Source organism: Nipponia nippon, unplaced genomic scaffold (assembly GCF_047370975.1).
Source record: "Nipponia nippon isolate SJK-2023a ecotype South Korea unplaced genomic scaffold, ASM4737097v1 scaffold_31, whole genome shotgun sequence".
NCBI classification, from domain to species: domain Eukaryota; kingdom Metazoa; phylum Chordata; class Aves; order Pelecaniformes; family Threskiornithidae; genus Nipponia; species Nipponia nippon.
Window position 1 is genome coordinate 6,261,320 of NW_028262349.1, and position 27,121 is coordinate 6,288,440.

Consider the following 27,121-nt stretch of genomic DNA (forward strand, 5'->3'; position numbering starts at 1 on the left):
TCGCAGGCTTTGACTCGGCTGCAGCAGCGTGCCGGGGAGCAGGGGTGCTCTTACCCGGTTTGCAGCACAGCCTGGCAAATAGCTGTACAAGCACAGCTGGGGATGAAAAGGGTTGGGAAGTACTTGGGTACTTGCTTTATAATAATAAAATGTGTTGTGTGGCTGTGGTATTCTGTAACTGCTGGTTTGGCTCTGGCACAGACCTTCCATCTTGGAGCCTACCTTCTAGGCATCATTTTTTTGAGGGAGGAGCACTTCTGCAGCAGAGGACTGGGGTCTGCTTTGGGGCTGAGCTCTGTGGTGCTCTTGGCTTACACACCTCTCCTGGAAAGATGGGCTCATGCTGTGTAGCCAGCAGCGTGCGCAGCAGCTGGAAGAGGAGAGTGTTGGAGATTACAAGTGCCCGTGCCTCTGTAGTGAGATTTTTGAAGTCCCTTCTTTTGAAGCTCTTCGGTATTTTATAAAATATTTCACTGTTTGCTGGGGCAGGGAGGCAGGCTGGAAGGCTGACGTCTCCTTAGCTGCTAGGACATTCAAAGGGATGTGGGAGAACCTGATTTCACTTCATCTCCCAAGGTCCTGGCTTCTGTGAAGGGACTAAAGTGTTCTTACACAAGGTAAACTAGTAGGAGATAACTGGATGTTTGGACTAATTGAAACTGGACTGGAGTTCTCCATCCAGACTGGGCAGAATGACTACTTGAAAATAAAGTGCTTTCTAGCCATGTTTGCTTAGGGGCCTTTTTACTTTTCTTTACGGCTGTATGAATTTTTTGGTGCTGGCTGTGCAGCGGTCCCGTTTCATTGATGGGGGCATCCCACAAGTGTTCCAGCCATGCATCTGAACCCCTCTTTAGCTGAGCCATGCCTGGAAGCCAGGTCTCCCACCTTGCTAGCGCTCTAGCTGGGAATGCGGTGGATCTCCCTGCCAGCTGGGCTGGGAAAGAAGAAACCTCTTGCTATACCCAAATGCAGAGCTTAAGTGCCAAAGACTAGGAGGGCGTTTGGGGTACTAGCCGCTGTTCAGTTTTGGTGGTCGAACCTATGGGGACATCTCTAAGACTTGACACGCAAGGTCTGCAGCAGTTTTTTCTTGTGAACAAAGGTGTCTGTGCCTCATGCTGGCGAGCGGGCCCTGACTTCCCGCTGAAGGAGCTGCAGCCTTGGGCCACTATCTCAGCACTTTGAATTTTTCCCACCTAGCTTAACCAGAACAGTGGTCGGCGTGGCTATGCCTTAATCTTTGTCAGTTTAATCGCCTGGTCCCTTATGCAAAGGGAGCTGGGGGCACGGCGGGTGGGAGAAGCCTGTCCTTAGTCTCTAATACAGGTGAGGGCCTGTGCAGTCTTCAGTCCAAGTGTTGTAGTCCTACCTCCTCTTGTGATCAAATGGTGACCCAGGGGATCACCACTGAGCTTACTAGTACCAGGCACTGAGTGGGAACCCTTTCCAAAAGCCATTGCACAACACAACGGCTCCATCAAGGCAGTGAGATGTGAGGCTTCTGCAAGGGCGTAACTCTGGGCTGGGGCAAAGTTCCCGTGTCTCTTGGCTTGGCTTTGGGATCACAGCTCACAGACAGCGGTCAGCCAAACTACGTGAATCTCTAGCAGATGTTTCGGGCACCCCTCCAACTAGAAAGGCCACGGTTTAATGCGTAGGATGTTTGGCCAGGTCTTAAGATGGAACAGGCCTCATTTATTTATAGAAAATGTCTAGAATTGTACCTTTCTATGCAAAGCAGTTATCAAATGCCCTGGTGTCACAACTGCAGTGGGTCATACAACACTGGCATTTGCTTAATACCTGCAGGCCATCTTCACCCCTTTGCAGCATCAAAAAAAATGTACAATAGCTGAGGGGTCAGTGCATCCTCTGGCAATTGCTCCTCTCATTCATCGCCTTCCCTGAGTGGCGAAATGTGCAGCTTCAGAGCTTGAGGTTCTGCGCAATCCAGCCCTGGACAGCCGTGACTTTGGTGTAGACACCAGGGAAGTATGGCCTGGCACAGCCATAGCCCCAGCTTGTGATTCCTGCTAGAAACCACTTCCCTGAGGGTTCTTTACATGCCAGGGGCCCGCCTGCATCGCCCTGCGGAGAGAGGAAAAGGGTCCTGTGTCAAGCCAAAGGCAGCCCAGCCCCCCCCAGCCGTGAGGTGTTCGTTCTCTCTGGGACAGAGGAGCATTTGCTGTCTTCTTCCCCACCTCCCCAGGCTGGAGCACGGCTCAGTGATGTACCTGCACGCGCAATCCGAGGTTGGGGTTCTGGAACACGGAGGAGCCGTGTCCAAAGGCACAGCAGGGTCATGAAACGGGCTCCATGGTATCCCTGCGGGCTCTTGTCTGGCATTACCTCTCTGCGTGTCTCCCTGACCTGTCACAGGTTGGTGGGGCAAGCAGAACGAGGTGTATGCAGGATGGACTTGGATAATGGCAACGGCCAGTGGAGCCGGCCGGCCGGACAGCTGAGCTAGGGGAGGCAGGGCAGGGCCCTGCTGAGGGAATACAGCCCGGGGACTTGGCCCGAGTTTGCTCTGTCCCAGCCGCAGCATTTGCTGCTCTTGCACTCACTGAACAACTGTCGACGGTGCCCTGTGGGAAACCGGCACACACCATCCTGCTGCTGATCTGGACAGGGTAGAACTTTTTGCAGGCCTGGTCTCCAATCATGTTCACTGCTGCTTTTTGCAGATGCTTTGACATGAGACCTGAGGAGACAAGTATCGCTGTTAGCTTGGCGCAGAGCACGCGAGAGGCAGCAGCGTGTGTAGAAGTAGCATCTCTGTGGCCTTGCTTGCTTGCCAAGGGAGAGACCTGCACGGGTTCCTCCCCAGCAGAGCAAGCCCAGGAAGGTCCCTTTGGTGTGTAGTTTGTCAGGCAGCTCGGCTGACCAGACAGAAATGGTATCAGGGTGGTCCTTGTACTGCTGGAACAGCTGCTACAGGGATGGGGAGCACAGTGGCGGGCATGTAGAAAGCTTGGGAAGGCTGCAAGAGGGCAGAGGTGTGACCAAATGGAGGAGTACAGTGCATGGCAGCCGGGGAGGAGACTGTGGTGATGCCAGGCCTTGCCCAGGTTAGTATCCCCTGCGGGCTGGGTCTGGCCTGGCATGGGGAGCACTTAGGGCAGCGGAGTGGGAATTGTGGATGTTTGGGCTTGCAGGGTAGGTGGCACTTAGCTTGGCCATCATGGACGTGAGGGAGCCCTCTCTGCCAGTACCTCCTTCCTTTGTGGAGCCCCAGCCTGTGATGAAGCATCTGGCTCCTTCATGGAAGATGTGGGAATTGTCTGGGAGACATATAGGTTTGATGGTGTTGCTGAACTTGACGGGCGTGTTCAGCTCTAGCAGTGCCACATCGTAGTCCAGGCTGTAGACGTTGTAAAAAGGGTGCTTGTAGATACGGAATATTTTCTCCATTTTGCCATCGATGCCACTCAGGAAGGGTGTTCCTAGAAAGGCCACCCACATTTTGGGGTCACTGTAACTGCAGAAAGACAGCAAACCTGGCTGTTAGGAGCATGGCCTCACGAGGAGGGCTGTTCCTCCGCTTGTGGGGCTGGGATGTGCTATGGCCACGCCAGGACCCTCTCTCCATCACACTATGGACATACCCAGGCTTTGCTCCACTCACTCCTCTTCACGCTTACCCGTAGGGGAATGTCTGCAATAGGGAGTGTGTGCTGCCAGTGGGGCACAACATCCCAGCCACGGTGCTGGACTGCGAGGAAGGGGAGGGGCAGGTGGGCTGACGGGAGTGAGGCCAAGAGCCAGCTGGCTTCACTAGCCCATCTCAGACTTACATATCAAAGCAGTGAGCTGCAGAGAGCAGCCACCGGTCGGCAATGAGGACAGCCCCGCACTTGTGCTCCTTACGCCGAAGCCAGAGACTGACTTGCCAGGGCCATTCTCCTCGAGCCGCAGTGCTGCCACCCACGATCTTGCTGAAGGCCAGAGCAGTTGTTAAGCCACAGTCTGGGACAGAAGAAGAGGCACCGTGGTTTTAAGTAACCATAAGTGAAAGGGGTATCTGCCCTCCTTCCACAGCCCGTGCCATGGGGCAGCCTTCTGGGAGACATACGCAGGGTGGTAGGATGAGTTTTGTTCACCCATCTGAGGCAAGGCTTGGCAGACATGGTATGGTTTGGGAACTTCTACTTGTTATCACAGATCCCCCCTCCAGGGAGGGGACATTTGGACTGGCTGAGCTGTCACACAGCAAGGAATGCACAGTCCAAGGAGCAGTCCCGGGGATGACAAGACATCTTCTGGGCTGCTGCGTTGTGCAGAGCCGTCTTGCCAGCTTGTACTAGCAGACTGACTGGCCAGAAGGCCTGTGTGCTGGGAAATGAGTTCTAATGTTTATAGCACAGGAGAAGAGGCCACATTCCCTGGCAGAAAATTTGGACCCTGCTCATCCAGTTTTATCTCGTCCTAGGCTCTGGCAGACCGAGTAGGACCTGGACCAGAAGGGGCTGGCTCAGGCCCCCAGTGTACAGCGTGGGGCCCAAGACACCCACGTGAAGTTGGTGGGTTGCACTGGGGAGTCTGGGTGATGTAGAATAAGGCTGGGCAGCAGCTGCAGGCTGCAGAGCTGTACTCACCGCAGTTGCGCTCATCAAAGCCGTTGCTGCAGTCAACAATGCCATCGCATTCGGGATTTTCTTTTCCAATACAGACGTTGCTGGAACACCTGAAGGTGAGGCTGGTACAAGGCACCACTGGAAGGCAATAACCCATGGCCTGCTCAGTACCCTCTGTGCTGGGGCTGGAGGTCTCCTACCAACATGTCAATAATTATCTGTTGTCAGTTTTACCTGGGGTTTGGGTGGGCTTGGCAGGCTCAGTGCTTTTCAGAGCTGTGGAGGTTTCCTTTGTGGTTGTGGTCATCTCCATCCCCAGAGTGGTTCTGTTGATTGGACTTGGAGCTGTTGTGCTGGGCTGGTGGGTGAGGATGGCTGCAGGAGAAGTTCTAGTGACGGCTGAACTGGAAGGGGTGCCTGTGCCAGGACTGGGCAACTGTGAGATGGTATCCAGGATCCAGTCTTTGAGTTTGGTAATTCTGGAGTACACACCGGGTTTCATAGCCTGGGCACAACCAATTCCCCAGCTGACGATGCCAGCCAGATAAAACACTCCTGGGGTCACCTCACAGGCCAAGGGTCCGCCTGAATCTCCCTGAGGAAGAAGCAAGGCAATGGCTGCTCAGCCCAATCTCCCCAAGACAGGTCTGCATGGAGCTGCCCCTCAGCCACACTGGGAGGGCTTAGCTAGCCCCAAACTCTTCTTCCTCCAGCCCCACGGCGCTGGCTGCTGCCATGCAGTGTGTGTGCAAGACATGAGCGTGCAGCGGCTGAAACCAGGGTCAGTGGCTCAACCTGGCTGCACAGATACAAGTGGCGTTTGTCATGGAAGTTAATAGCTCCTGACAGCACCTTTCCACAAGTGAAGGACGGCCACCACCACCTACCACTGTCTCACTGCCACAGGAGGAGAGCTGCTTCATCCAGGACTCCAGTCTGGCCAGACGGAGCAGTGGGATGTTGGTTTAAGTCATGCTCAACTTGATGGCGCTTTATTTACTTTTCTAAAGCTCCAAGGCAGGGGGCTGGGTTTTTTGAGCTAAGTTACGTGCGGATTACAGCCTGGCCACAGCAGCTCAGTAAATATTTCCCAAGGATGTGCTGAGGCTGGGAGTTAGCCCAGCTTTCTGGAACAATCCACAGAGGAGCAGAGAAATCCCAGACTCTTACCTGGCATGAGTCTACCTTCCCCTCCAGGAAGCCAGCACAGATCATTCGGTCAGTGAGGGAGAAGTTGTAGAGGAAGTTGCAGGTGTTCTGGTCTATGATGCCCACGGACGCTTTCTGCAGGATCTCAGGCTTGGTGACTGCATGAAAACCACGGGATTAGTGAGTGCAGCAGAGGAAAGTGGGAGCCAACGGCTTTTAGACTGACCCAACACATATTTCAGGAAAACAGATCTAATCCCACGCAGGAGTTGAGTCCTACATGAGCTCCTCCCTCAGCAGCCCTGAAGCTCCTGGCCCACCCCAGGGTGCAGTTCCATACCTGTGCAAAGGATCCTGCACACAGGCAGCAAGTTTCTGTTATCCTGACAGCCTGTGGGCTGCTGCTCAACTGTCAGAGGGACAGTGGGGCTTCTGTCCCTTCTGTCCCTTCACATGTGCCACCCTCAGGCCTTCCCCTTACGATGGGATCTTTGCTTTATCTAATTGCTAGAGCGTGGTTGCTGAGGCCAACATACTGTCCTGCCAGAGCTACAGCAGGCCACTGAGGCAGTGCCCCACTCCAGCCTAACATGGGAGAACTACTGAGGGGAGCCCAGCCGGTTTCTCCTGGTTCCTGCCAAGCTGCTCTCTCCGTTTTCTTGTTGGCTGGTGGCTCGTAAATAACTGCGGTTTAAGGCAGTGCTCTGTGTGCCCTTATTCTCGCTTGTTCTTGTGCTTCTGTCAGTTCCTGACTGTCCCTGTTACTGTCCCCTGTCCTGTATGCTCCCAGGACCGTCTGGGTCACAGTGGCACAGGCTTTGCTGCCGAGTCCGTCACTGCTCCAAAGCAAATCAGCGGTAATGCCTCCCTGCTTACCGTTCCCTTCTTGGAGGTTACCCCACCCAGAAACGGTGCATTTCTTGCCAACAGGAAACTTCTGCACAGCAAGGGGGAGACAGACAGGCTGGATGTATTTGTTGAAGACAAGAGGTCTTGCCAGCTCAAGTACAGCCACATCAAAGTCCAGAATAAGAGGGCTGAAGAGGGGATGCTGGATCACTCTTGTTACGTTGACTTTCACTGCGTTCCCATCTGTTCCGTTTAGTGATGTTGTTCCCACGTAGGCTTCGATCTCTTCTGGATTTGTCCTGCAAATACATAATCCTAAACATGCATGCTCGCACACATACGCCTACCATGAATTCTGACGCTTAAATTGCAGGCAATTTTAAATGATCGGTGTTTGAAACCTTACTTTACCAAAGCAGAGCCCAGCACACAGAAGAGCAGCCCTGGCTAAGTCAGGCCCAAAGAACTATTCCCAGCAGTGGCACATGTTGGACCTCTCCTGAAGAGCAGGTAAACGTATAGTAATCCTCACCTCCAGAAATCTGTGATTTCAGGAGCTCTGGCACACAGATGGTGTCTCTATTCAGTAGGTCTTGATGGATTTGGGGGTTTTATTTGGATTTTTCTAGAGTTGTGTTTTATTTCTTTTTTTTCCACGTGAATTTTAAACATTCAGTTTAATGACATTTATGAAGAACTGCTTCTTTTTGCTTGTTTTTCGCCTGCTCTTGGTGATTATTTGATCTTAGAAAACCAGTAGGAAGGCATTCCCTGAACACTTTGTCTGTACCCCTCGTAATTGTATAGTCCCTCTCACACACTCCCTTCCCACCCAGTGGTCCCTTTTCCCAAGTCTAGTCTGATCTATTTTGTTGTGCTTGTTATGGATGCTGTTCCCCACCCAGCTCATCCCTGTGTCTTGCGTTAGCCTTTTTACAATACGTTACTCTAGCACTGCGTGCAGTGTTCGAGAAGTTGGTATGCTGCGGATTATCAGCAACATACTGGTAATCTCAGTTGTTTTTCTAATAATTACTACCATTCGCTTGCTCTCTCATTGCCACTGCCCACAAAACTGCTGTTCTCCTGGCAATATCCACAGTGTTTCTGACCTCTTTCTGAATGGTAAAAGCTGATGGAGACCCATCGTCATCTGCAGACAGATAGCACTGCTTTTTTGCGATGCGCCTCACTCACTTCACACTTGCCTACCTTCCATTTCACTTGCTGCTTTATTGCCCAGCTATTTAATGCCTAAGGTTGTCTTGAAACTCACATAGTTTGTCCCCCACCTTTTCTGCCTTCTCAGGAATTTTTATTCTTGACAAACATTATCCTCTTGCTACTTATTTCTTTGTCTAGGTTATTTATAAATCTGGGCTTGGGCTCCTGCCCTTTAACAGAACTATGCAGGACTGGACTGAACTGACCACGTGTCTCTATTTCCTATATTCCAGCCCATTTTTGAAGTTAAATTTCTTGAAGAACTTCTCTCGTGGCACCTGTCCTTTTCCACCTATGAGATGTGTTGTCCTTGCTCCCTGCCCAGGCTGCTTTAACCTTCCCCTGCCTCATCCCAGCCTCCCCACAAAACCCCTTTTACTATGAATCTCTAGCTACAACAAAAGTTAATGATGTCCAGTGTGGGTTCTTGTTCTTCCCCAGTGACTCCAGTACCGCAGCTGTGGGTTTGGCTGCACGGCCGCGTAGAGCTGCGCAGCTCTGTGCCGGGGGGCAGGCGAGCTGGAACAGCGGTGCTGGCAAGGATGGACTCTTACTCATTGAAGCAGTGAGCTGCCGACAGCAGCCAGCGGTCCCCAATGATGGTGGCGCCGCAGAAATGCCTTGAGTCTTCTTTGAGGCTGACTTGCCAGGGGATCTCTCCTCTGGAAGCGTCTGTTCCTCCCACAATCTTGCTGGGTTTAGAGAACCCAGGTCGTCCTCCACACTCTGAACAAAAGCCAAAACACGACTTGTGAGTACTCCTAGCAGAAGACAAGCGAGGAGAGATTTTTGCTCTCTCTAACCAGTAAGTCTGAGCAGGGACAGCTCAGGGCTGAAGCGTCAGGCATCTGCCCATGCCCATGCCCTGCCTGCTGAGCGCAGTGGTCCTCCTATGGACACCTGCCCTCCTTCCCTTCAGGGAGAAGATGCATGTCTGAAGAAGATGTCTGCTGTGAAGTTGCAGCCATCAACTTTGAACTGCTGGGAGATCCTTAGGTAGCAAACAACAGCGAGCGGTCAACAGGTTAAACACTGTCAGACCCTGCTGTGTCTTAGTACCCTGCCCTGGCCCTGCGGGAGCAAACCAATTCCACAGGTAGCAGACAAAATTACACATTCAGTTGCATAAGCAAAGGAGCCCAGGAAACTCGTCTGCACAGGCACTGAGTGACTTTGCCGGGCTGCTCTGGGCTGAGCCGGGGCAGCCAGAGAGTGTCACTTGTGCCTTGGCCCTTAGCACTTAGGCAAGGGTTGTGTGGGTCACCCTGCTGAAAGTCATTTCAGCTCAGTGGCAGAACCAACCTGACATCTGGACCTGCACCAGCCACTCTTCCTGCCAAGGTGCATCCACCCTGCGGGTGCTCATACCTTGTGGTCTTGATGCAGTCACTGGCTTGCTGGCAGCTGGGGCTGGTGAAGCGGTGGGGATTGCTCCGGTGGTGGTGGTGGTGTGCTCTTCAGAGCTGACCACATTACTGTTAGTACTGGAGTGTACTGGAGGGACAGTACGGGCTATGGAGGTGGGGAAGGCAGAAATAGCATCCAAGATCCAGTCTCTGAGTTTGGTGACACGTGTGTAAACCCCAGGCCGCCTGGCTTCAGCACATCCGATTCCCCAACTCACGATTCCTGCCAGGAAAAACTTGCCAGATGGCTCTTCACAAACCAGGGGCCCACCAGAGTCACCCTGCAAGAGAAGCCAGATGGTGAGCTCTCCCTGGGGCCGCTGCGAGCTCGCCCTGGCCACCCTCAGCGTACCGCTGCCGGACTGTGCCTCTCTGTCCCTGTGCACCCCAGCTCACCTCTGCTGATTTGCTCCAGCCTAGTGATGAGTGAAGCATCTCCTGTGCTGGCCTCTGGGTGCTCCTCTGTGTGGGCACCCTGTCCAGCAGTAGCCTTGTGCCCTTGATAGGCCAGAAGAGCACAAGGACATCCTCCGTAAAATCTAGGGTAAGCATTTCTACTGGTTCAATCATTTGTTGCTGCTCTTAAAGGTTAAGCCAGACAGCCAGATGATGGGTGTTCATTGCATGATACGCAACCCAGGGAGACCACGCTAATCTCTGCGTGATGTTTTCTTGATTTGGCTTATGGTTCCCTGGTCAATTCTTTGGTACTGTGGGGCCATATGAGGGTCACCGATGGAGGACATGTGGTGTTTGTGAAGCTGGCAGTGCCTTCTGGGGGTTGGATTGCTCTGGGTGAATAATGAATAACTGGATGGATCACGTTCATCATCCAACCTTGACTCTTCCATTCTTGGCCCCTTCTCCAGTGTTTGTGCTGCATTTGGTGCAGAAATATGAAGCGCTACCACCAGAGAAGTGCAGTTTGCTCGGCTGGTGGCTGCGGGTACGAAGGACCTTGCCAAACCACAGGGACAGCCATGGAACTCACAGTCCTTCTCTCCCAACACAGTCCTCCTCTCCCCACACTCTGTGAAAGGCACCATTTTCTCCAGCTGACCACTTGCAGTTCCAGGCTGGATAAAGACTAATAGGGAAAACACCAAGTTGTTCACCAAAAACTGTTGTGTATGTTTTAGTTTCCTCTGCTGCCCTTTGCCATCTGGATTTTGATTTGAGGACCTGCCAGGTACGTTGGTAGCACCAGCCCTGATTACAGCTCAGGAAGCAAAGAAAAACAGTTACATAGCCAAAAGAGCCCCTTAAATAGCACTGCCTGCTCTAAGCACTGGAGAACATAGCCTCTTTTTTGTCTTCTGCAGTCCCTGATCTGTGCTTGGGTCCAAGGCATGGCCTCAAACCTTGGGGGGGGACTGTGACCATGGTGTCAGCTCCGGCTTCTTGAAGTGCTGTTTGGTGCATACTGGCACGGAAAAGACTCCTGCGGGGAGGTGTGCCGGCTCCCCTGGGCAAAGCTTACCTGGCAGGAGTCGATTTTCCCCTCCAGATAGCCAGCACACAGCATCCTGTCTGTGAGGACATGGCTGTAGAGGCTGGAGCACAGCGTCTGGTCCAGCAGCTCCACTGTTGCTTTCTGCAGGAACTCGGGTTTCACCACTAAACGAGAAAGATGCGGCCGTGAGCTCATGGCAGGGAGCCTTGCACAGGACCAGCTCCCCGTGTTACTGCCCTCCCGGCCGGCCAGAGCATGGCCTGAGTTCCCGTCCCCGGTGCCTCCCGCACCGCTCACACCCCACCATGCCTCCTCTGCGCCTGCCACGCTTTGCTTACAGAAATCCTCCTTGAGGTAGCCCCAGCCAGAGATAAGGCACTTCTTGCTGGTGGGGAAGTGATGGCCAGCGTCTGGCAGGCACACGGGCTGGATATACTTAGTGAAGGTCACAGGTCTCTTCAGCTCCAGCACGGCCACGTCATAGTCAGCCGTGTCGGTGTTGTAGGAGGGGTGCAGGATGATCCGTCTGATGCCCATTTTCACTGCGCCACTGTCTGAGCCTCTGAGGGAGGTGGTCCCCGTGTAAGCTGCCCACATGGCTGGGTCCTGAAACCTGGAAGAGAGAGAGCCGGGAGCGTGTGAGCCCGCAGCCACAGCATCGCCCTGCAAACCAGAGCCGCTTGGTGCGGGTGGTGCAGCCTCCTGCCCATCCTGCCATCCGCTCTGGGACAGGAGCTCGCCGTGGCGTAGGGGAAGGAAACCAGGCGTGCTGGGGCAGCGTGGGACAGCGGGAGCTTGGGCTAGAAGATACGGCAGCTTTTGGAAACGGGGTGGGGGGCAAGCTAGCGTGGCTAGAGCTTACTCAGTAAAGCAGTGAGCGGCAGACACCAGCCACTTCTCCGTGAGGACTGCAGCACCGCAGAAGTGCTCGTTGTTCTCTCGCAGGCTGACTTGCCATGGGAACTCCCCGCGGGACGCCTCTGAGCCTCCAACTATCCTGGTGGCAATCTGCATGGCAGGGCGGCTCCCACAGTCTGAAAGGGAGGAGAGAGCCAGTGCATCAGGATCCTGCCAGCTGCGCCCCAGCAAAGCGTTCTCGGGGGCAAGTGGGAAAAGCTGCTTCGGCTTTGTGCACGCTCCCAGCACGTGCTCAAGCAGCAGGACATTGCCAGGGATGTCACAGGGCAGCCTTTAACCTGCAGGCCTGGAAAAGAGCACTGCAAAGCACTGGCCCATCACAGCATCCTCCCTGAAACTCTTCTAAAGCAAGAAATTCTGGAGAGAAAGATCTTGGCTAGTTTCATAAGCTCAGCCACTGCCTCGTGATCTGCTCCCAGCAGCTCGTGGGCACGTGGTGCCTGCCCACCAGGAAGGTGGGCCTTGTCAGGACCCTCTGCAGTTGGTGCTGGGACCGAGGTGTTTCTAGGGTGCAATTCCCCTCATCCTGATGCAGGTATCTACTATTGGCCTGACGAGTTGTGCCATGTCCTTGGCTCTCTTCAGTGCCCAGAAGCCCGGTGGTGTTACAGCTGTCAAGGTCTGCAGCAGTGGGCTGTGGCCCGTCCCCCATGTCCAGGAGAGCTGCTGCGAGAGACTCGCCACAGCCCCTTTCATCAGAGGCATTGGCGCAGTCTTTTTGGCCGTCGCATTCAGGGGTTTCTTTCCACATGCACTGAGTGTTGAGGCAAGTGAATGTGTCTCCAGGGCAGCTCCTTGGGGACAGCAAGGTTTGAGTCACTTGTGTCTTCTGCAGCCCTCCCAGCAACTGTCCCCTGGCTTCCTCAGGGGCAACCACCATGGTGTCCTTGTCACTCTGCTCCCTGGCAGTGCCAGTGTCCCTGTGGGATGGAGCTGGGAGCAGAGCTGCAGCTCTTGTTGAGCTTGCAGGGGGAAAGAGGTGCAGGGCCCTGGACCACCAGGTTATGAACAAGTCGGGGCACAAACGCCTCTTGTATCTGCAGCCAGGCCACCGGTGCGGCGGGGGCTACAGGTCAGGCTGTGGAGCGCAGCCGAGGAAGCTGCGGCAGATGGGTCTTCCTGCTGCCTGGCTCTTACCTGATTTCAGTCCAGGTCTGTGGGGAGAAACCTCACTGGGACCTGCGGCAAAGTGGAAGGAACGGGGATTAGTGAGGGCGTCCCGGGGGGGGGGCACAGGAGCTGCTTGCTCCTGTGGACTGTGCTGCTCCTGGGCCAGGGCTGGCAGAGGCTTTGCTTCATCTTTTCCTCCTGCCTGGCAATTGCTTTCCCTGCCCCATGGCCAGCGGTGAGCTCCTGGCCCAGTTCCCTTCCTGGGGCCCCTCCTCAGTTTGCTCCTCCACAGGCACCGTGCGCAGCAGGGAGCAGCCATCTACAGCCCTGCAGGCTGCTGGGGTGATCCCAGGTGCAGGGGGAATTCCCAGGAGCCGTGGCAGTGAGCAGCCTCCCTGGAGCAGGCTCCAAGGCTGAAGCCATGCAGGGCTGTTCCCTACAGCCAAGGGGTGTCTGCGCACCCTCCGTTTGGGCTGCACAAGGCTCCCAAAGACCCAGGGACCCTGCCCGTCGTTGCAGGGTGGGCAGAGGGAGCTGCAGAGGAACCCACACCTTCATGTTTTCCAGGCACATGGTTTTTTTTAAATCCGCTGGACCTGGAGCCCTATGGTCGCATGCAACGCCACAGTCACTGAAGGAAAGGAGAACTTCTAGTCAGGCGGTTTCAGAGAATAATTAAAACATGAGAAATATCTACCTAAGCAGGAATTATTGCTACAACTCTGAGGACTGCCTAAGGGCTGCTGTGTACTTGTAAGTACAGACAAGCCAGCAATTAACCTCCTGAGGCTTGATCTCCTGTCCCTCAGCCTGGTTCCAGGTGCTGCAAGAAAAGCCAAAGAGGCTGCAATTTATGCTTTAGGTTCTCTTGTTGCTGCAGGCCCCCAAAGCTGCTCTTGCAGGGCAGAGAGCAGCAGGACAGCATCAGCACTGGAGGGGGACCTGGGGGACTCCCCACGAAGTTCAGCAACCGCCAAGAGCTACGCATCTTTGTGCTGCTTTTTTGTGAAGCTGGTAGCCGCTGGGAGCCAGGCAGAGCATCTTTTGTTGGTTTGCTTGGGTGCCTGACAGCACCTCCATTTCTAGCATTGCTGCTGGGCATGAAGCCTTCACTGGACCCCCGGAGCTAAAGCCCCGTGGCAGGCTGGCTATCCGAGACACAGTCTGCGGTTTTGCTAGTGTGACCTGTGGTGCCGCAGCACCAGCACAGGGCGCCTTGCCCCGGCTGCCCGGCAGTTGCGGGAGGAGCATACCTGTAAGAGAGGCTGAGGATATAGTGCCGTAGGCAGCCAGGGAGAGACCCTGCTCATGCAGGGCAGCCGCCAGCCCGTGCCTGAGAGCTTCCTCCTCCGTGGCAGAGCTCAGGGGCTGGGAATCCTGGGGGGCAAAGCGGAGGCGGAAACGGACGATCACGCTCGAGTTGCCATTCCTGCTGGAAGACAGAGAATTAGTGGGTACATTGGCTCCACAGTCAGTACAAGGGATGGGGTCTTGTGCTAGCTGCCTACAGGGAACTCAAGGGAAACAAAACTAATCCTTAATAATTTAAGGCGCAGGTTTCTCTGGAGATGTGCTCTGGGTCGAAACGGTCATTTGCATTTTTTTGTTTGGCCCAAAGCTCAGCTTTGATTGAACAAAGCCATTTTCCTCTGCCTTTCTGACCGCATTTCCAAATGAAAGAATCCAGAACATTGGCGCGATCCTAGGAGAAAATCCAGCCTTGACCAAAAAGCAGCTTCTCTGTGTACAGGGTTTGAACAAGAACACAGGTGTGAGCGCACCTTCTTGGTGGAGCTGGTCAGAATGCCCTGAAGCACGAGCCGCACAGTCTGCAGAGAGAGCTGCCTGCACTCACCTGTAGCCCAGGATGGTGCAACCAGTGCAGCTCCAGTCCAGCTGTGATTCCTGGAAACTGGACAGAAACTGCAAAGCAAAGAACGACGGTCACACACTTACCGGGCAGAAGACCCCTGGGAGATGGGACTAGATGATGCCTGGGATTTTGCAGGGAGCTGGAGCATCTTCTCGTCTCTGCAGGCAGCAGGAGCACCTCTGTCCAGCTCATGTGTAACCCTTTTCCCACCCTGGCTCAGGGCACGAGGCAGCACATACATTCTTTATGCCTTCCTACCACCTCTCTTTTGCAAGGAACAGACCTGAGCACACATTTCCCACTCCGCAAATGTCTCTTAGGGCCTTGACGGGGCCTCTCAAAGTGCAGCTCAGCCCCGCGGTGTACGCTGCTATGTTTAAGAAATCCCTGTTTTCCTCCCGCCCTTGGCATCCAGGCGGATGAGGACAGTCGAGCTGGGCCCTGGGGAACCACCACAGTCTTTCCCAAGCCTTTTCCTGGCAAGCCCAGCTCAACTCACCAGCCTCTCGAGAGCAGGCGTCAGCACCCTGTAGTACTCCGAGTTCTCCAGCTGTAGGCTGCTGTTGAATGTGATTCCTCGCAGCTCCACCGTGTGCTCGAAGCTGGTCTCTCCCATGGGGTGACAGGCTGCCAGAGAGGGAAGGTGTCTGTCAGAGGCACAAAGGACACACAGAGGTTTGGGGCCATGGCTGGACCCAGCTTTCCTCGCTGTCCACTTTGCAACATGGGTCCCATCAAGTCCTTTAGACCCCGCTGGTCTGAGCAGCTTGACTGTCCCTGACCACCCCAGGCTGCCTTGGGGGTGCCCCATGGCTGTGCTGGGCTACCCCACACACATGCAGTAGGAGAAATTTGCACTGAACTAATTTGAACTTGAAAATGGTGGATTTTTGTCAAGCCTGAGACAAAAGTTCATGAACAGATGGGTGCAACCCCAGATTGGCCCCATCCTTGCAGCAACAGGCTGGGAAAAGGCGAGCTGGGTACCGAAGCCAGCTTAGGAAGTGGTATGGTCCAGCAGAACTGTGCTGGTGGGATCCATCGGTCACGTCAGGCGGGGGTCCACACCAGGGTGCTGGCCTGAGGTGGCATCTGGCCACGGGGCACCAGAGGCAGCAGGAGGGAGGTGGGAGAGGAGATGGTGGTCATGCTTTTGAGTGGGATGGTAAAACAGGCACCGGTCAGCGGCCGCAGGAGGTTGCGACAGGAGATGGCTGGGGCAGTGAGGTACAGCGAGGGGCAACCTGGGAGTTGCAGGGTAGATTAGAGCAGATGAACAGAGCATGTGTGTCACGCGACACTGAAGGTAAAGTGCTTTGAAGTCAAATATTCAGAACATGAGATGACGACAACCCTTGCAGTTTTTGTCCTCAGCAGAAAGCTTTTGAAGATTTTTGCTATGAGGACTGTGAGCTGTGCAGATCATTTCTTTTTTGGAGCAGCCGAACTGACAGAACGTACCCGGCGGCACACTCACCCAGCAGGATCCCCAGGTAGAGGGCTGTCACGCTGCCCACCACGGCAGCAGCAATGGTTACTTTCCAGCAGCTGGCCCTCAGTCCTCTTTGGGTGCCTAGCACTGGCTTGATCTGGTCCATGCTTCTGAGCAGCTCTACAGATGGCCTCTGTGATTAAAAAGAAGAGGAGGAAAAAGACAAGACTGGGATGAAATGTGACATGCCAGCTATGGGGACTCCAGGAGCTGCAACCAGTGCATTATCACAAGTAAAAGGATGGACACACACTGCGTCCCCTGAATGTGCCTCAGGCTGCAGTCAGGAGATTTTACTAATGCATCCAGGTTGTAGGACCTGAACACATCAACCATGGTGGCCCCTCCCTGCCTGGTTCCCCTTCCCTTTCTTCCTAGGAGGCCACCACTGAGCACGGCCACATCCATTGTGAGTACGAACCAGCGTGATGCCTCCATCTCCGTGCTCTGCACGGGCGCTTTTGGTGACACAAGCTCTGGGCAAGCGCTGAACCAGTGTCCTACCATCATGGGCTCTGCCTCAGGGTCAGGACAGCACACGGTACCTGCTCTTCAGCAGGCAGACCCCCAGGCTTGATTTAGCAGCAGGGTTTCAAGGTCCTACCACCTATGATGCCGGGGTGAACTGGTACGACAGCTCATGGTATCATCATGGCTTGCTCCTTCTGCCTCAGACATCACCCCTAGTAAAGATCCTAAAACCAACCAGTGTCACTAGCAGATGCTTTGGTGCTGCTCAGGAGTCACGGAGCTGCAGTGGCAGGTGGAACAGTTAAGTTGGCAAGTACAACATTTATCTCAGAGTAATCTTATAGGCCTGCAAATAACAAGACGAGGCTGCAGTCACATCCTTAAATATGAAATTCTGCAGTCTGAATAGAGAGCTATGGAGAGAGACCTGCCCGTGACTCTGGCTCGTAAATGTACCAAAGCCAACTGGTACTGAAAACCTCAAGAATCCTTGGCTGCTGCTACTGGACCATTCTGACCTGGCTACTGAAATCCTGACACTAGGCTACTTATACCCCCATGGTATATGTTATGTGGATTAAAACCGGCTAATAATAAACCTCACCCTGTAGTTGTTTATGAGGCAGGTTCCAGGGTGAGGTTTCATATATAGCCCACTGCTAGTCCATATTTTTGCAAGAATTGTGAAGGAAATATAAAATCGCAGTCAGTAAATTCAGTGGGTGACAAAACTCACTGCAGTGTTTAGCAGAGAGCTCCCAGTCCCTAGTAAAGCAGAGCAATTAATATGTGCTTTAATGACAGCTATGCTATTATCCTGCTGCAGTTCCTCCTTCCCTGTGGTCAGCACCGGCACTGGTCCTTCCAGTATTTTGCTTCCAGTGGTACAAACATCTTGCGCAGGAACCAAAGCCCCTTCATGTGATCTTTCCTTCCTTCCGAGATCAATTCAGTGGCCTCTGCTAGGCTTGCTCCAGTATGTCAATGCTTTTCATGCGCTGAAGATGCTCAGACGGGAGACAGTACTCCAAACGTGATCTCAAAAATGCCAAAAATAGGGCACTTTTATCTTGTTTTTCTGTCTGCAGTCTTGCTAGTACAAGCCAGCCTGTGGTTGGCCTTCTTTTGCATGTCATCAACAACTGGATACTGGTAGGAAAGAAACAGCCTGGGATAGCCTGCTTTCTCCACAGTCATTCCATCGGCCGTACTTCAGCTATGGTAGCTTTTGCAAGAAGCCTAACGAGACAAGACAGGACACTGATTTCCCCTGTCCCTAAAATGTATTCAAGTACAGGTGGGAAGAAGACACACAACCCTTCCCTTCAGACTGGCACACAAAAGCTCATCTAAGACAATTTGGTTGGTCAGAATTGAAATACATGGAAGTCCAGCCTTCTTGGCCAAAGGTCTGAAGTTCCTCACCTTCAGAGTGAGTTTTTTGAGGACTCAACCTCTAGCTGCTGGGAAACTTCAGATTTACAGGTCCCACCAGAAGAGTCTTGGCAAGGCAAATTCATCTCTCAAACTTACTCTGCCTAGCTATCGACAGCCTCAAGAACATAAAAGCCACTGAGCTTTTCCTTCCTCAGTCCCAAATTCTGTCCTGCGGAGGGACATCTCCTCTGGTCACTTCTGCCCTGGCCAGTTCCTACCAGCTCAGAAGATGCTGTGAGGGGCTGGGCTGCAACAGCAGCTATTGACTGATGCTGTAAATCAGGCTGTGACTGCAGCAAACAGGGAAGCTGCGGAGGAGCAGCCTTTTCTCATGCAAATGCATTTAGCAATGAAAGAGAGAGAGGGCAGAAAGGGACCCAGGACACAGGGAGCAGCAGCACGGTTTCAGAGGAGCTTTTCAGTGTTTTCCAAGAGGCATCAGCAGCTCTTTAAACTGAAGCTTCTAGATAAGAGATTTTAAAAGGTGACTTCTTTGTGAGGCAACAGACAGAGAGAAAGGGGAGAGGACGGGAGAATCTGTCCAAGATGCCTCTTTTTTTTCTAACAGACCTCCAAATATTCTTTTTCGGCTGTAACTGAGCCTGGCAGAGATCGGCACTTTGGGCCCCTGTGTTTTGCTAACAATATCTCCGTTTGACAATTCAGCCCTGCCTAAGAGGAGACAGGTAGGAAACATTTTTTCCAGTGGTCCCTGTGACCTAAATACATACAGATGAGCGATGCCTCCTCACCCCTTTCAATAGCTTTGGAGCCACCGGCTCTCTTGCAGTATGCTGGACGTGGAAGCTCAAAAATCTGTCCAGATATGCCGACCAGTGCAACAGAGGCCTTACCACCAACGGACTTTAAAGGTAGGACAGTCTCATCTGAGAAAAAAATTAACATCACAGACAAAATTGGCTATGGCTGGCTGCTGTTTTGACAATACGAGTTAGATGGAACTAATCTTGGCTGCATATAAAAAGTCATACCACGATAAAACATACTTGGGACCCTAGAGAGAAGTTCATATTATTGATTGCACTGGCATTTTAACTGGAAAAAATACAGTATTTAGAGACAGAGAAGCCTTCTACTTCCCAAAACAATCAAAACTTATCTTCTTTGCTCTCCCTTTTAGCATAAGGAAAGTTTATTTTCTTTTGGTGTGAGTGGTGCAAGTTAAAAAAGAATTAAAAGGTTAAAAAGGTTAAAAAGGCATGTAAATGGCAAGTCCATCTTGAAAGAGAAAAATAGAGACTGGAATTTTTTTGAGTGACAGAAGATAAGGACCATCTATAAATACATAATGGAGATGAGTGGCAAGGAGCTGTATGTGTTGAAAAACATCGTTGCATAAAATCAGATGAGCAAAAAGTAAATTTTTTTGGTGGAGGCAGAAATTAGGGGAGTATTAACAGTCAGAGGAACATGAGTTTCCATAGGAATGTTGAGAAGAAAGAGCACATTTATGGTTTTTGTCAGATTATAAATTGTGAATGGTTAGAAATTACGATGCCCCTGACAGTGGGGGGGGGGAACTCGGTGATGTAAGAGAGTCCTTCCAGTCCTGCCTACGTGGGGTTTCTTCTCACGGCTCCATTTTAGCAGAGAAGGCACGTAAGGTGTGCTGCAGTCAACAAGAACTGTCCTGTGAAAGCAACCATCTCTGTCTGTCCCTAAGGATCTGCCGAGGTTCCTGGGAGATGGCCACCACCTCTGCTCTTCTACTTGCCAGCTCAGGGTTTGTCTTCTCCATGGGCGTCTGGATTTTGCTCCAGGGCAGCCCTGAGTCACTCCATAGGATTTCCTTGGAAGATGTGTTTTATTTCTCAACTGGTTCAGATAGGGAAATTTCAAAATATGAAGTGGAATGGTGCAAATATCCAGTTATCCATAATATTTCTTCTAATTAGCCAAGCTGTCACTAACACCCGCTCATCAAGGAGGACAAGAAAGTAGCATGTGTGTGTGTGAGCATGCGTGTGTGTGAGCACGCGTGTGCACGCGTGCAGCGGGCCGGGGCACATCACATGCAGGAGCAACAAGGGGACAAGGCAGAGCCAGCGGAGGGAGATCCTGGGCGTCTGTCCGTGCACAGGGCACAGATCGGACTCCCCATGGCAGGGTTCTGGGTTTCAGCCTGCTGAGCCCCGTGGCTTGCACACCTGTAAGACTGGCCCAGAGCACCCAACTGTTCAGCACAAATGGTGGTGGTTCCTGTTTTTAGGTAGAAACCGGCTTCTTGCAAAATGTGACCGCTCCTGAGGCTGAAGTGCGATGGTGACCTCCCAGCACGGTGCTGACGGCTACCCAGCAAAAGGGCTTGTTTTTTTCTTCATTTACCTCCACGTTCCCTGGCCTCCTGTCTTCCACTACTTGGGACTTCTCTTCCTTTGCCTCTGCTGTGTTTTTCCCTTCATGTTTTCACCTCCTGAGACCTTTCCTTCCACCCTCCCAGCCCTCTCCAGCTCTTCACGCTTAGCCTCTCCCCCTTCAGAACAGGAATGCTCACTCCTCCGTCTCACCGTGCTCTGCCCCAGGCTCCCTCCTGCTCCTCTCCAGCTTCTCCTGTTCCTGGCCTGCCAGCCCCTAGCAGCAGCCCTGCACCAGGAGGACACGAGCCAAGCCTCTCCTCTGCTCTGTTGACCAGAGGAAAGAAGCAGGGAAAGAAACACAGGGAAGAAACAGTGGTACCCGTGTCTTCAAAAGTCAACTTCATTTACAGATAACGAAGGTGAGGAAACCCTGATGTCCCCAGATGGCAGAATCCAGGCTGCTCTGGAGTCTTTGTGCTGCATTTCTCTATTCTAGCATGTTTGGATGGTTTTCTCCAATGCTATCATTATAAAGGGCAGCCAATATGCTGCAACCATTTGTTAATAAAACATTTCCTTTATCCCACGTTAAGTTGGTACCATTACAGGGCAGTCTGGCGCTCAGCACAGCAATCCTGTGTCTGCTGAGCCTTTAGGCAGAAGGGTTGTAAAACCGTCTCATGGCCTAAGGTCATGCCTGTAAGTCCTCACCCAGACGGAGCCTTTGTGAAATGATGGCATTGGTATGAAAAATATGCGACTTGCCTGAGGCAGACAACAAGATCAGCAGCAAATCCACCCGCAGCCTCAGGAAGTAATGAGCATTTGGTCAAAGGTGAGTGAAGGACCAATGATTTTATCACCGAGATCAGACTTGTGACACTTCAAGGCAGGAATACAGCAGAAGCAGAATCACCTTTCTCCAGGAGCAGAAAGCCCAAAATGAAAAAATTAAGACTCCAACGTGCCTCACTTGGTGGGTTCACCATTCAAAATCACAGGCCCCAGAACAAAGCACATCTGTGCCACCAAACCACGAGCTCGAGCAGAAGAGAGAAGATGGTCACTTGTGGTAAGTGAAGCAGAAGCACGACCAGAGGAGATGATGAGATGTGGGTGTGCAAACAGGTCTGCTGGCAGAGCCTGGTGGCGAGAACAGCGAAACCCCAATATATCTCAGTTACAATATCTCAGTTAAAATGGGGTCAAGCCTTGTGATTTTTCTCCTTACAGCTGGGAATTTAATTGTATGCAAATGGAGATCAGCAACTTGGCCTTTTTGTTTCACGTGGCATTAGCATCTCCTGCCACCAGACTGATTCCTTGAACCACCTAACATTGTATTTCTTTAATCCTTTTGCTTTAACCCATCTCCAACTTCTGTAACTGGACATGTAGAGCTGCACATGTCCCCCACCTCTCTGTAGGTTCACATTTAGTGGGGTTGTGCTGCATTTGAAAGGCTATACCCTACTTCCAAGCAGACACCGTCACCTAAGAGGCTGCAGACCCTGAGCTGAGGACGCCTCTTTTCTATTGCGGCAAGCGAGCAAAGAGCCCCCGGCGCTGTCGGCCGCCAGCAGCCTGCGAGTGAACAAATTGCGGCGCGTTCCCAGTCCCCGCCATTCAGTTCAGCAGCGATCCCGAAGGCCTGCTCGCTCGCAGCCTCCTCTTGGAGGTGCAGCTGCTTCAGCCGCAGTCCTGCTCTCAGCAAGGCCAGTGACACTGTGCGGGCCTTGTTTATTGTCCTTCTTGGACCTCAAATGTCTCTCAATTTACAAGTAAGAAGATCCTCTCCCTGCCTGCCAGCTCTGCAGTCTCACTGGGACAGGGCAGACAGGCTGAGCTCCCCGTTGCTCCTATTATCGCCGGTAACAAAGGCTCTATCGTCCTTTCCACCTTAGAGACGCTCAGCCTCGAGCTCTCCCTTTGGTAACAGAGCACTGGGCAGATTTGTACCTGCAATTACTTTTCAAACTTTTAGCCGTGGATTACACAGTAAAATAAAGGCTGCCTTCCTCCCCCCCTGCAGCGCTCGCTGACAACTCGGTACAGACAGTAAATACACGCGGGGAGTATCCAGTAAGCAAAGAAGTGCCATTTTTGTCCAGCTACTTTTCACAATAGGAGCACTATATAATTTGATACTGTGCAGCTCGTGAATGGCCAAGGAAAGCTCACATGCTTAACTCATGGCATTTCCTTCAGCGACAACCACCCTCCTCCCTTGGACACTGTCTCTGGCCCAGGGCAAAGGCTGCGGGAGAAGTCTTGGTCCCGAGGAAGCTGGTGGACATACTGGGCCAGAGGTTCTTGGAGGAGCAGGGGCTAAAGCAGGCATCTTCATTTTGCAGATAATCACATTGTATTCTTTCTTACCAGCTTACAGACATTAGAAGCAATGTGTAAATTACATTTTTTTGTACCTAGCTTCAGCCCTTATTACAGTTTGACAGGTAGGCATTACCGTTCACGGGCACAAAACCCCCATGCTACCCTGAAACCAGCCATCTGCAAGGCGTGCTGCCTCAAAGGAAGAATTCACACAGAGAAACCAGCCAGTGATGAAACACAGCAGTCAAGCGGGGAACTCGCAGCATCCGAGTCAATGGGATTTTCGTCATTGACTTCAGAGGCTGAGGAATGAAACTCCACACGTGTTGATACGGGATAGTGTCATCCGCTAAACCCGAGCGCCGAGGCTGTGCGACCACATACAGCTTCAGCCAGCCCCCCCCGCCTGAGCAGACCATCCCCAGGCACGGGCCGCGGGCCGCTGGCACACCCGGTCTGCTCGGCCCCACTGGCCTGTGCTGTGCTCAGCACCCTCGCCCGTAGGGCCGCCCTCGGGCGGGACACAGGGCCGTACACCGCCACGCTCCGCGGGGCGCCTCACGGCTGGAAGACAAGCGGGTGCGAAGCAGTGCGACGGCACTCTCACGCCCTTTCCTTCAACCGCGGGAACGAAGCACCATCCAGCTGCAGAAACGTGCCGCTTAGCTCAAACGATGGTGCGATGGTGCGATTCCAAGGCCATGGAGGCTGCTGCAAGATTTGTCCCATGCCACGGTCAAAACTGCTCACAGCCATGGCTGTGTCACTAGCGTATTTCATATCACGATAATGTTGCTTATTTTAGCGTTTAGGTCTGCATTATTGCTAAAGCTGGACTTCTTTTTATTTCCCATGAAGTACCCTGAACTTTCTTTCTAGAATATTTCAGAATTCATTATAGCTTTTAAATAATGTGCACCGCTCTCTGTGTTTGGTTTCCAGAGTGTTAAAGAACCCAAGACCTTAACCAGGACTTCCGAGAAGCGGGCCCAGCCATCCTTTCCCCCAAGGCTCACCCCTCAGGTCACACCTTGCTGCCCAGACGAGGGTTAGCAGGCAGAAGATGCAAAGTCCTGCAGAGAGAGAACCTGCAGGGCACAACTGGCCGCGGCGCCCAGCTTCCCCAGCCGTTCAATGGGGAGCCCACGGCTGCGGCCAGCGTTGGCTCCTTTTTGCTCCGACCAGAACAAATCCCCTCCAGTGTCACCAGTTCGTGTGTGCAAAGTGCTCCCAGCCTCCCCGAAACATTTGGGAATCGAAAAACACTAAAAAGCGCTCCAGGATCAAGAAAAATTATCTAGCCGTAAGCGACTAAAAAGGAAGCACTGAACTTATTTGCATCTATTGCTTAAATAAAAGGTTAACGTTTCTCCTAACAAGCAATAAATTCAGAAACCACGGGGACAAGAAGCACCCACAGCTGGGTGCAGCTATCGGAGACGGTGCAGGTGCTTCTCTTCCCACCCGAGCCAAGAGAGCCCGGCACCTGGAGGAACTAAAAAGGACTCGAGAAGGAGCAGGCACTCACCGGCTTCGCCTTCCCCGGGGCCTCTGCGCTGCCTCCCGGCCCCGGCGCGGTGCTGCCCGGCCCCGCAGCGCTGCCTCCCCCCGGCCCCGGCCCCGGCCCCGGCCCCGGCCCCGGAGGCGCTGGGGGGGGGGGGGGGGGGCGGCGTTTGCCTGCGGAGCTTAAAGGCACAGGCTGAGCGCAGAAGCGATGGACCTGACAAGCTGGTTTGTTTCTTCACAGGACTTTGGGTTTAAGCACTTTTTCCCCCCCCAGCTGGGACCTCGAGGGGAGATGCCCCAGCTCTTGCTTCTCCCCAGCCCGCAGCACAGTTTTGGCAGGTCACTGTACAACTCCCGCTCACTTCAGTAGCGTTTCACCAGCAGGACAGAAAGCAAAATTGCTGCCTGAGGTGCTGGTGGTTGACGCCAGCAGCGCTGAATTCACCCCGCTCACCAGAACTTGTCGGCCCCCCCCCAAAAACCGCATGGTGGGTTAGCGAGCACTGTCCCATGCACACAGAAAACAGCAAAGGGGAGCACTTTTACAAGAAACCCTCATTTCCTCAGCCAGACATCCAGAGCCCTTACAGTCTGCACTCTATTTACCATCGGAACAATCCCTGTGCGAGGAAAAGGGCCTGGCTGCTGCACAGGGACCGGCAGGGATTACCTCCCGCCACACGCCTACGGCAGAGGCCAAAGCGGCGCAGGGTTCCTTGTGCTGAAGCTGATGTTTGAGCCCACAAATGACCCTTCTGCCACCTTGAAAAGACGAAGTGCACGTGGAAAACTGAGAACTGGTTTTGCTTTAATCTGAATTTTTGCCTGCCGCTTGACCCCGTCAGCTCTCACCCGATTGCCACTTCTGAGCCTAAGCAGCTTCAACATTAACGACAAACTTTAGCAGTTAGGGTGTTTAAAGAGCAGAGCGAGGAAACAACGTAAGATTTTTAAGTTATAAAATGATCACAGAAACTTCTCTGAAGTTGCTTTTGAGCGTAGTCTTTCATTCCTAACATCTGCTCTCCCACGGATCTCTCCAGACTGAGCAGCAACCACTGAAACCTGTTTGAGGTTTCCTTCTGAGCACCAATAATGAAGACTTGGCTGGTGAAAATTCCTCCTGCAGGTTGAATGAACCAGGAAAATACAGCAGTCTCTGAATATAAACACATTCGGCTGTAAGTAACTGAGCTGGTGAATGCCGCAAGCAGCTCCGGTCCCTGCTGAGAGGCTGCGTCCCATGCGTGCATCCCCGTGAGAGCGCTGAGCAGGAGACTGATGTCCTCTAAAGTTCAGCAGCTAAAGAAAAACCTGCACGTATCTTTGTGAGACTGGAGAAGACAAAACTGCTTGACCAGACCCCAAAAGCAATAAGGGGAGGAGGGGAGAGATGGCTGCAATAAAAGAAGAAACCAGCAGAATCAGTGGTAGAACAGGTTAGAAATGAGGAGCAGCAGTCGCTGCGCTCCTGCTGAAGGGGCTGGGAGCAAACACGTTAAAGTTAAGCGAGAAGACAGTCCCTGCGAGTGGGAGCACCGGCAGCCAAACTCAGCGGGGCAGCCGAGGCCGCGCTGCTCGTTGCAGGTTTGCTGCACACACCGTTACAGCCTCCAGATCAAATAAACACTGCGCTAAAGCAATGCAACACTCAAAATTCAACAGAACAATCAGGAAAACGTCATGACGCACCAGAAAGATTTAAAGGCCTTTAACAGTATTTAGCTGGTTTGCTACGTTACACGTTGGAGCGCAGGAAAACGCTTTGCACAGGATACGTAACTGTTTCAATGGGCAAGACCAATTCTAGATGCAAAATGCACGGCAAGGAGGGCTCTACATGCACGGATTTCGGAGACCATTCGTTTCATCCTGCGTCCTGGGAAACCCTTTTTTACTGACGGCGTGGAAAAAATGAACTGGAGGTTGCAGGGTCGTGTCTCCTGGTTCTCTTCCTGTGATACGACAGCTGCGACATGGAACGGGGACAGAAAACAGCAGCGTATGGCATCCGATCAGCAGGTAAGAGTTATTTTATCATCAGCCCCCCGTCCCGCTACAGGGAGGACGGGCAGCGCCCGCTCTGCAGCACCACGGCCAAGCCGCAGGCTCAGTGCAGGGTTCCTCTGTCCATTTTCTGCTTCTGCGCTGGGAAGAGACATTTCTTAGACCTGAAGGGAACAACAAAAGTATCTGTTGATTTAATTTCCTTTTAACGCTTGATTTCAGAGAGATAAACCAATCCAAATATGAGAGAATATATAGGAACAATAGAAGAAATAATACTCGTACAGAACTTCATGAGGAAATTTGAGAAAAAATCCATTTTTTTTTCCATGCAATCCAATTCTGCACTACTGATTTTTATAAATATAGAAAACTGATGGTTACGTGGCTTTTTCCTGGTAGGAGTTTCCCCCTCTTTTATTCCACAGAAATATTATAGAAATAACGAGTGACTTGTTAAATGAAAGCTATTTGAACTCTGATGGAGCTGTTTTCAGTGTACGGCAGCTACTGAACAGCTCTGTAACGGCCGCAGCGCTGGGTCCCTCCGCTCACCTCCGTCCTAGGTAAGGTGCAAAGTGGACAGACTCGCGACAGGGACTGCTGGAGGTCTCTACACCAACTTCTCACACGTCACCCTCATCCCTGTAGTAGGTTCTGTGGCTCTGTTTGCCAGCTTTAAGGAGCTGCTCCCTACGGCTAACGCGACAGTAATGTCAGAGTAATAACACAGTGTGGCAGGCAGGACGAAAGAAATCTGAAGTGCAACAAGACTGGTTGACAGACGCCTGAACATGAGCCAGCAGTGTGCCCAGGTGGCCAAGAGGGCCAATGGCATCCTGGCTTGTATCAGGAATGGTGTGGCCAGCAGGAGCAGGGAGGTGATGGTCCCCCTGTGCTGGGCACTGGGGAGGCCGCCCCTCGAATGCTGTGCTCAGCGCTGGGCCCCTCACCCCACAAAGGCCATGGAGGGGCTGGAGCGTGGCCAGAGCAG

At 52.8% G+C, this 27,121-nt stretch overlaps 1 protein-coding gene across 3 annotated transcripts; it reads right to left on the minus strand.

Moving 5' to 3' along the window:
- Window positions 1-1,929: 1,929 nt before the first annotated feature.
- TMPRSS9 (transmembrane serine protease 9) lies at window positions 1,930-24,175 on the minus strand. 3 transcript variants are annotated; one of them, XM_087769237.1, is made up of 19 exons: window positions 24,143-24,175; window positions 16,040-16,187; window positions 15,062-15,189; window positions 14,545-14,612; window positions 13,943-14,121; window positions 12,717-12,758; window positions 11,524-11,695; window positions 11,000-11,274; window positions 10,689-10,825; window positions 9,171-9,489; window positions 8,357-8,528; window positions 6,606-6,877; window positions 5,751-5,887; window positions 4,815-5,175; window positions 4,602-4,718; window positions 3,801-3,972; window positions 3,219-3,484; window positions 2,571-2,707; window positions 1,930-2,091 (listed from the first exon to the last, which is right to left on the minus strand). In XM_087769237.1, exons 2-19 carry the CDS (start codon window positions 16,158-16,160, stop codon window positions 1,930-1,932), a joined length of 3,237 nt encoding a protein of 1,078 aa, XP_087625363.1. In that variant the 5' UTR covers window positions 16,161-16,187; window positions 24,143-24,175. The 3 variants fall into 3 exon arrangements, with proteins under 3 accessions (XP_087625363.1, XP_087625362.1, XP_087625361.1); XM_087769236.1 differs by lacking the exons at window positions 16,040-16,187; window positions 24,143-24,175 and having other exon boundaries at window positions 13,943-14,118; window positions 15,062-15,184; XM_087769235.1 differs by lacking the exons at window positions 16,040-16,187; window positions 24,143-24,175 and having other exon boundaries at window positions 15,062-15,184.
- Window positions 24,176-27,121: the final 2,946 nt, after the last annotated feature.

Bases quoted from the DNA above. Each gene is read 5' to 3' on its own strand.
- TMPRSS9 (XM_087769237.1), bottom strand. From the start codon at position 16,160: ATGGACCAGATCAAGCCAGTGCTAGGCACCCAAAGAGGACTGAGGGCC. The intron at 3,485-3,800 runs GTAAGTCTGAGA...GTCTTTCTGCAG, and splicing joins GCAGCTCACTGCTTTGATAT to TTACAGTGACCCCAAAATGT. The intron at 2,092-2,570 runs GTGAGTGCAAGA...CTCTCTCCGCAG, and splicing joins GCACCGTCGACAGTTGTTCA to GGCGATGCAGGCGGGCCCCT.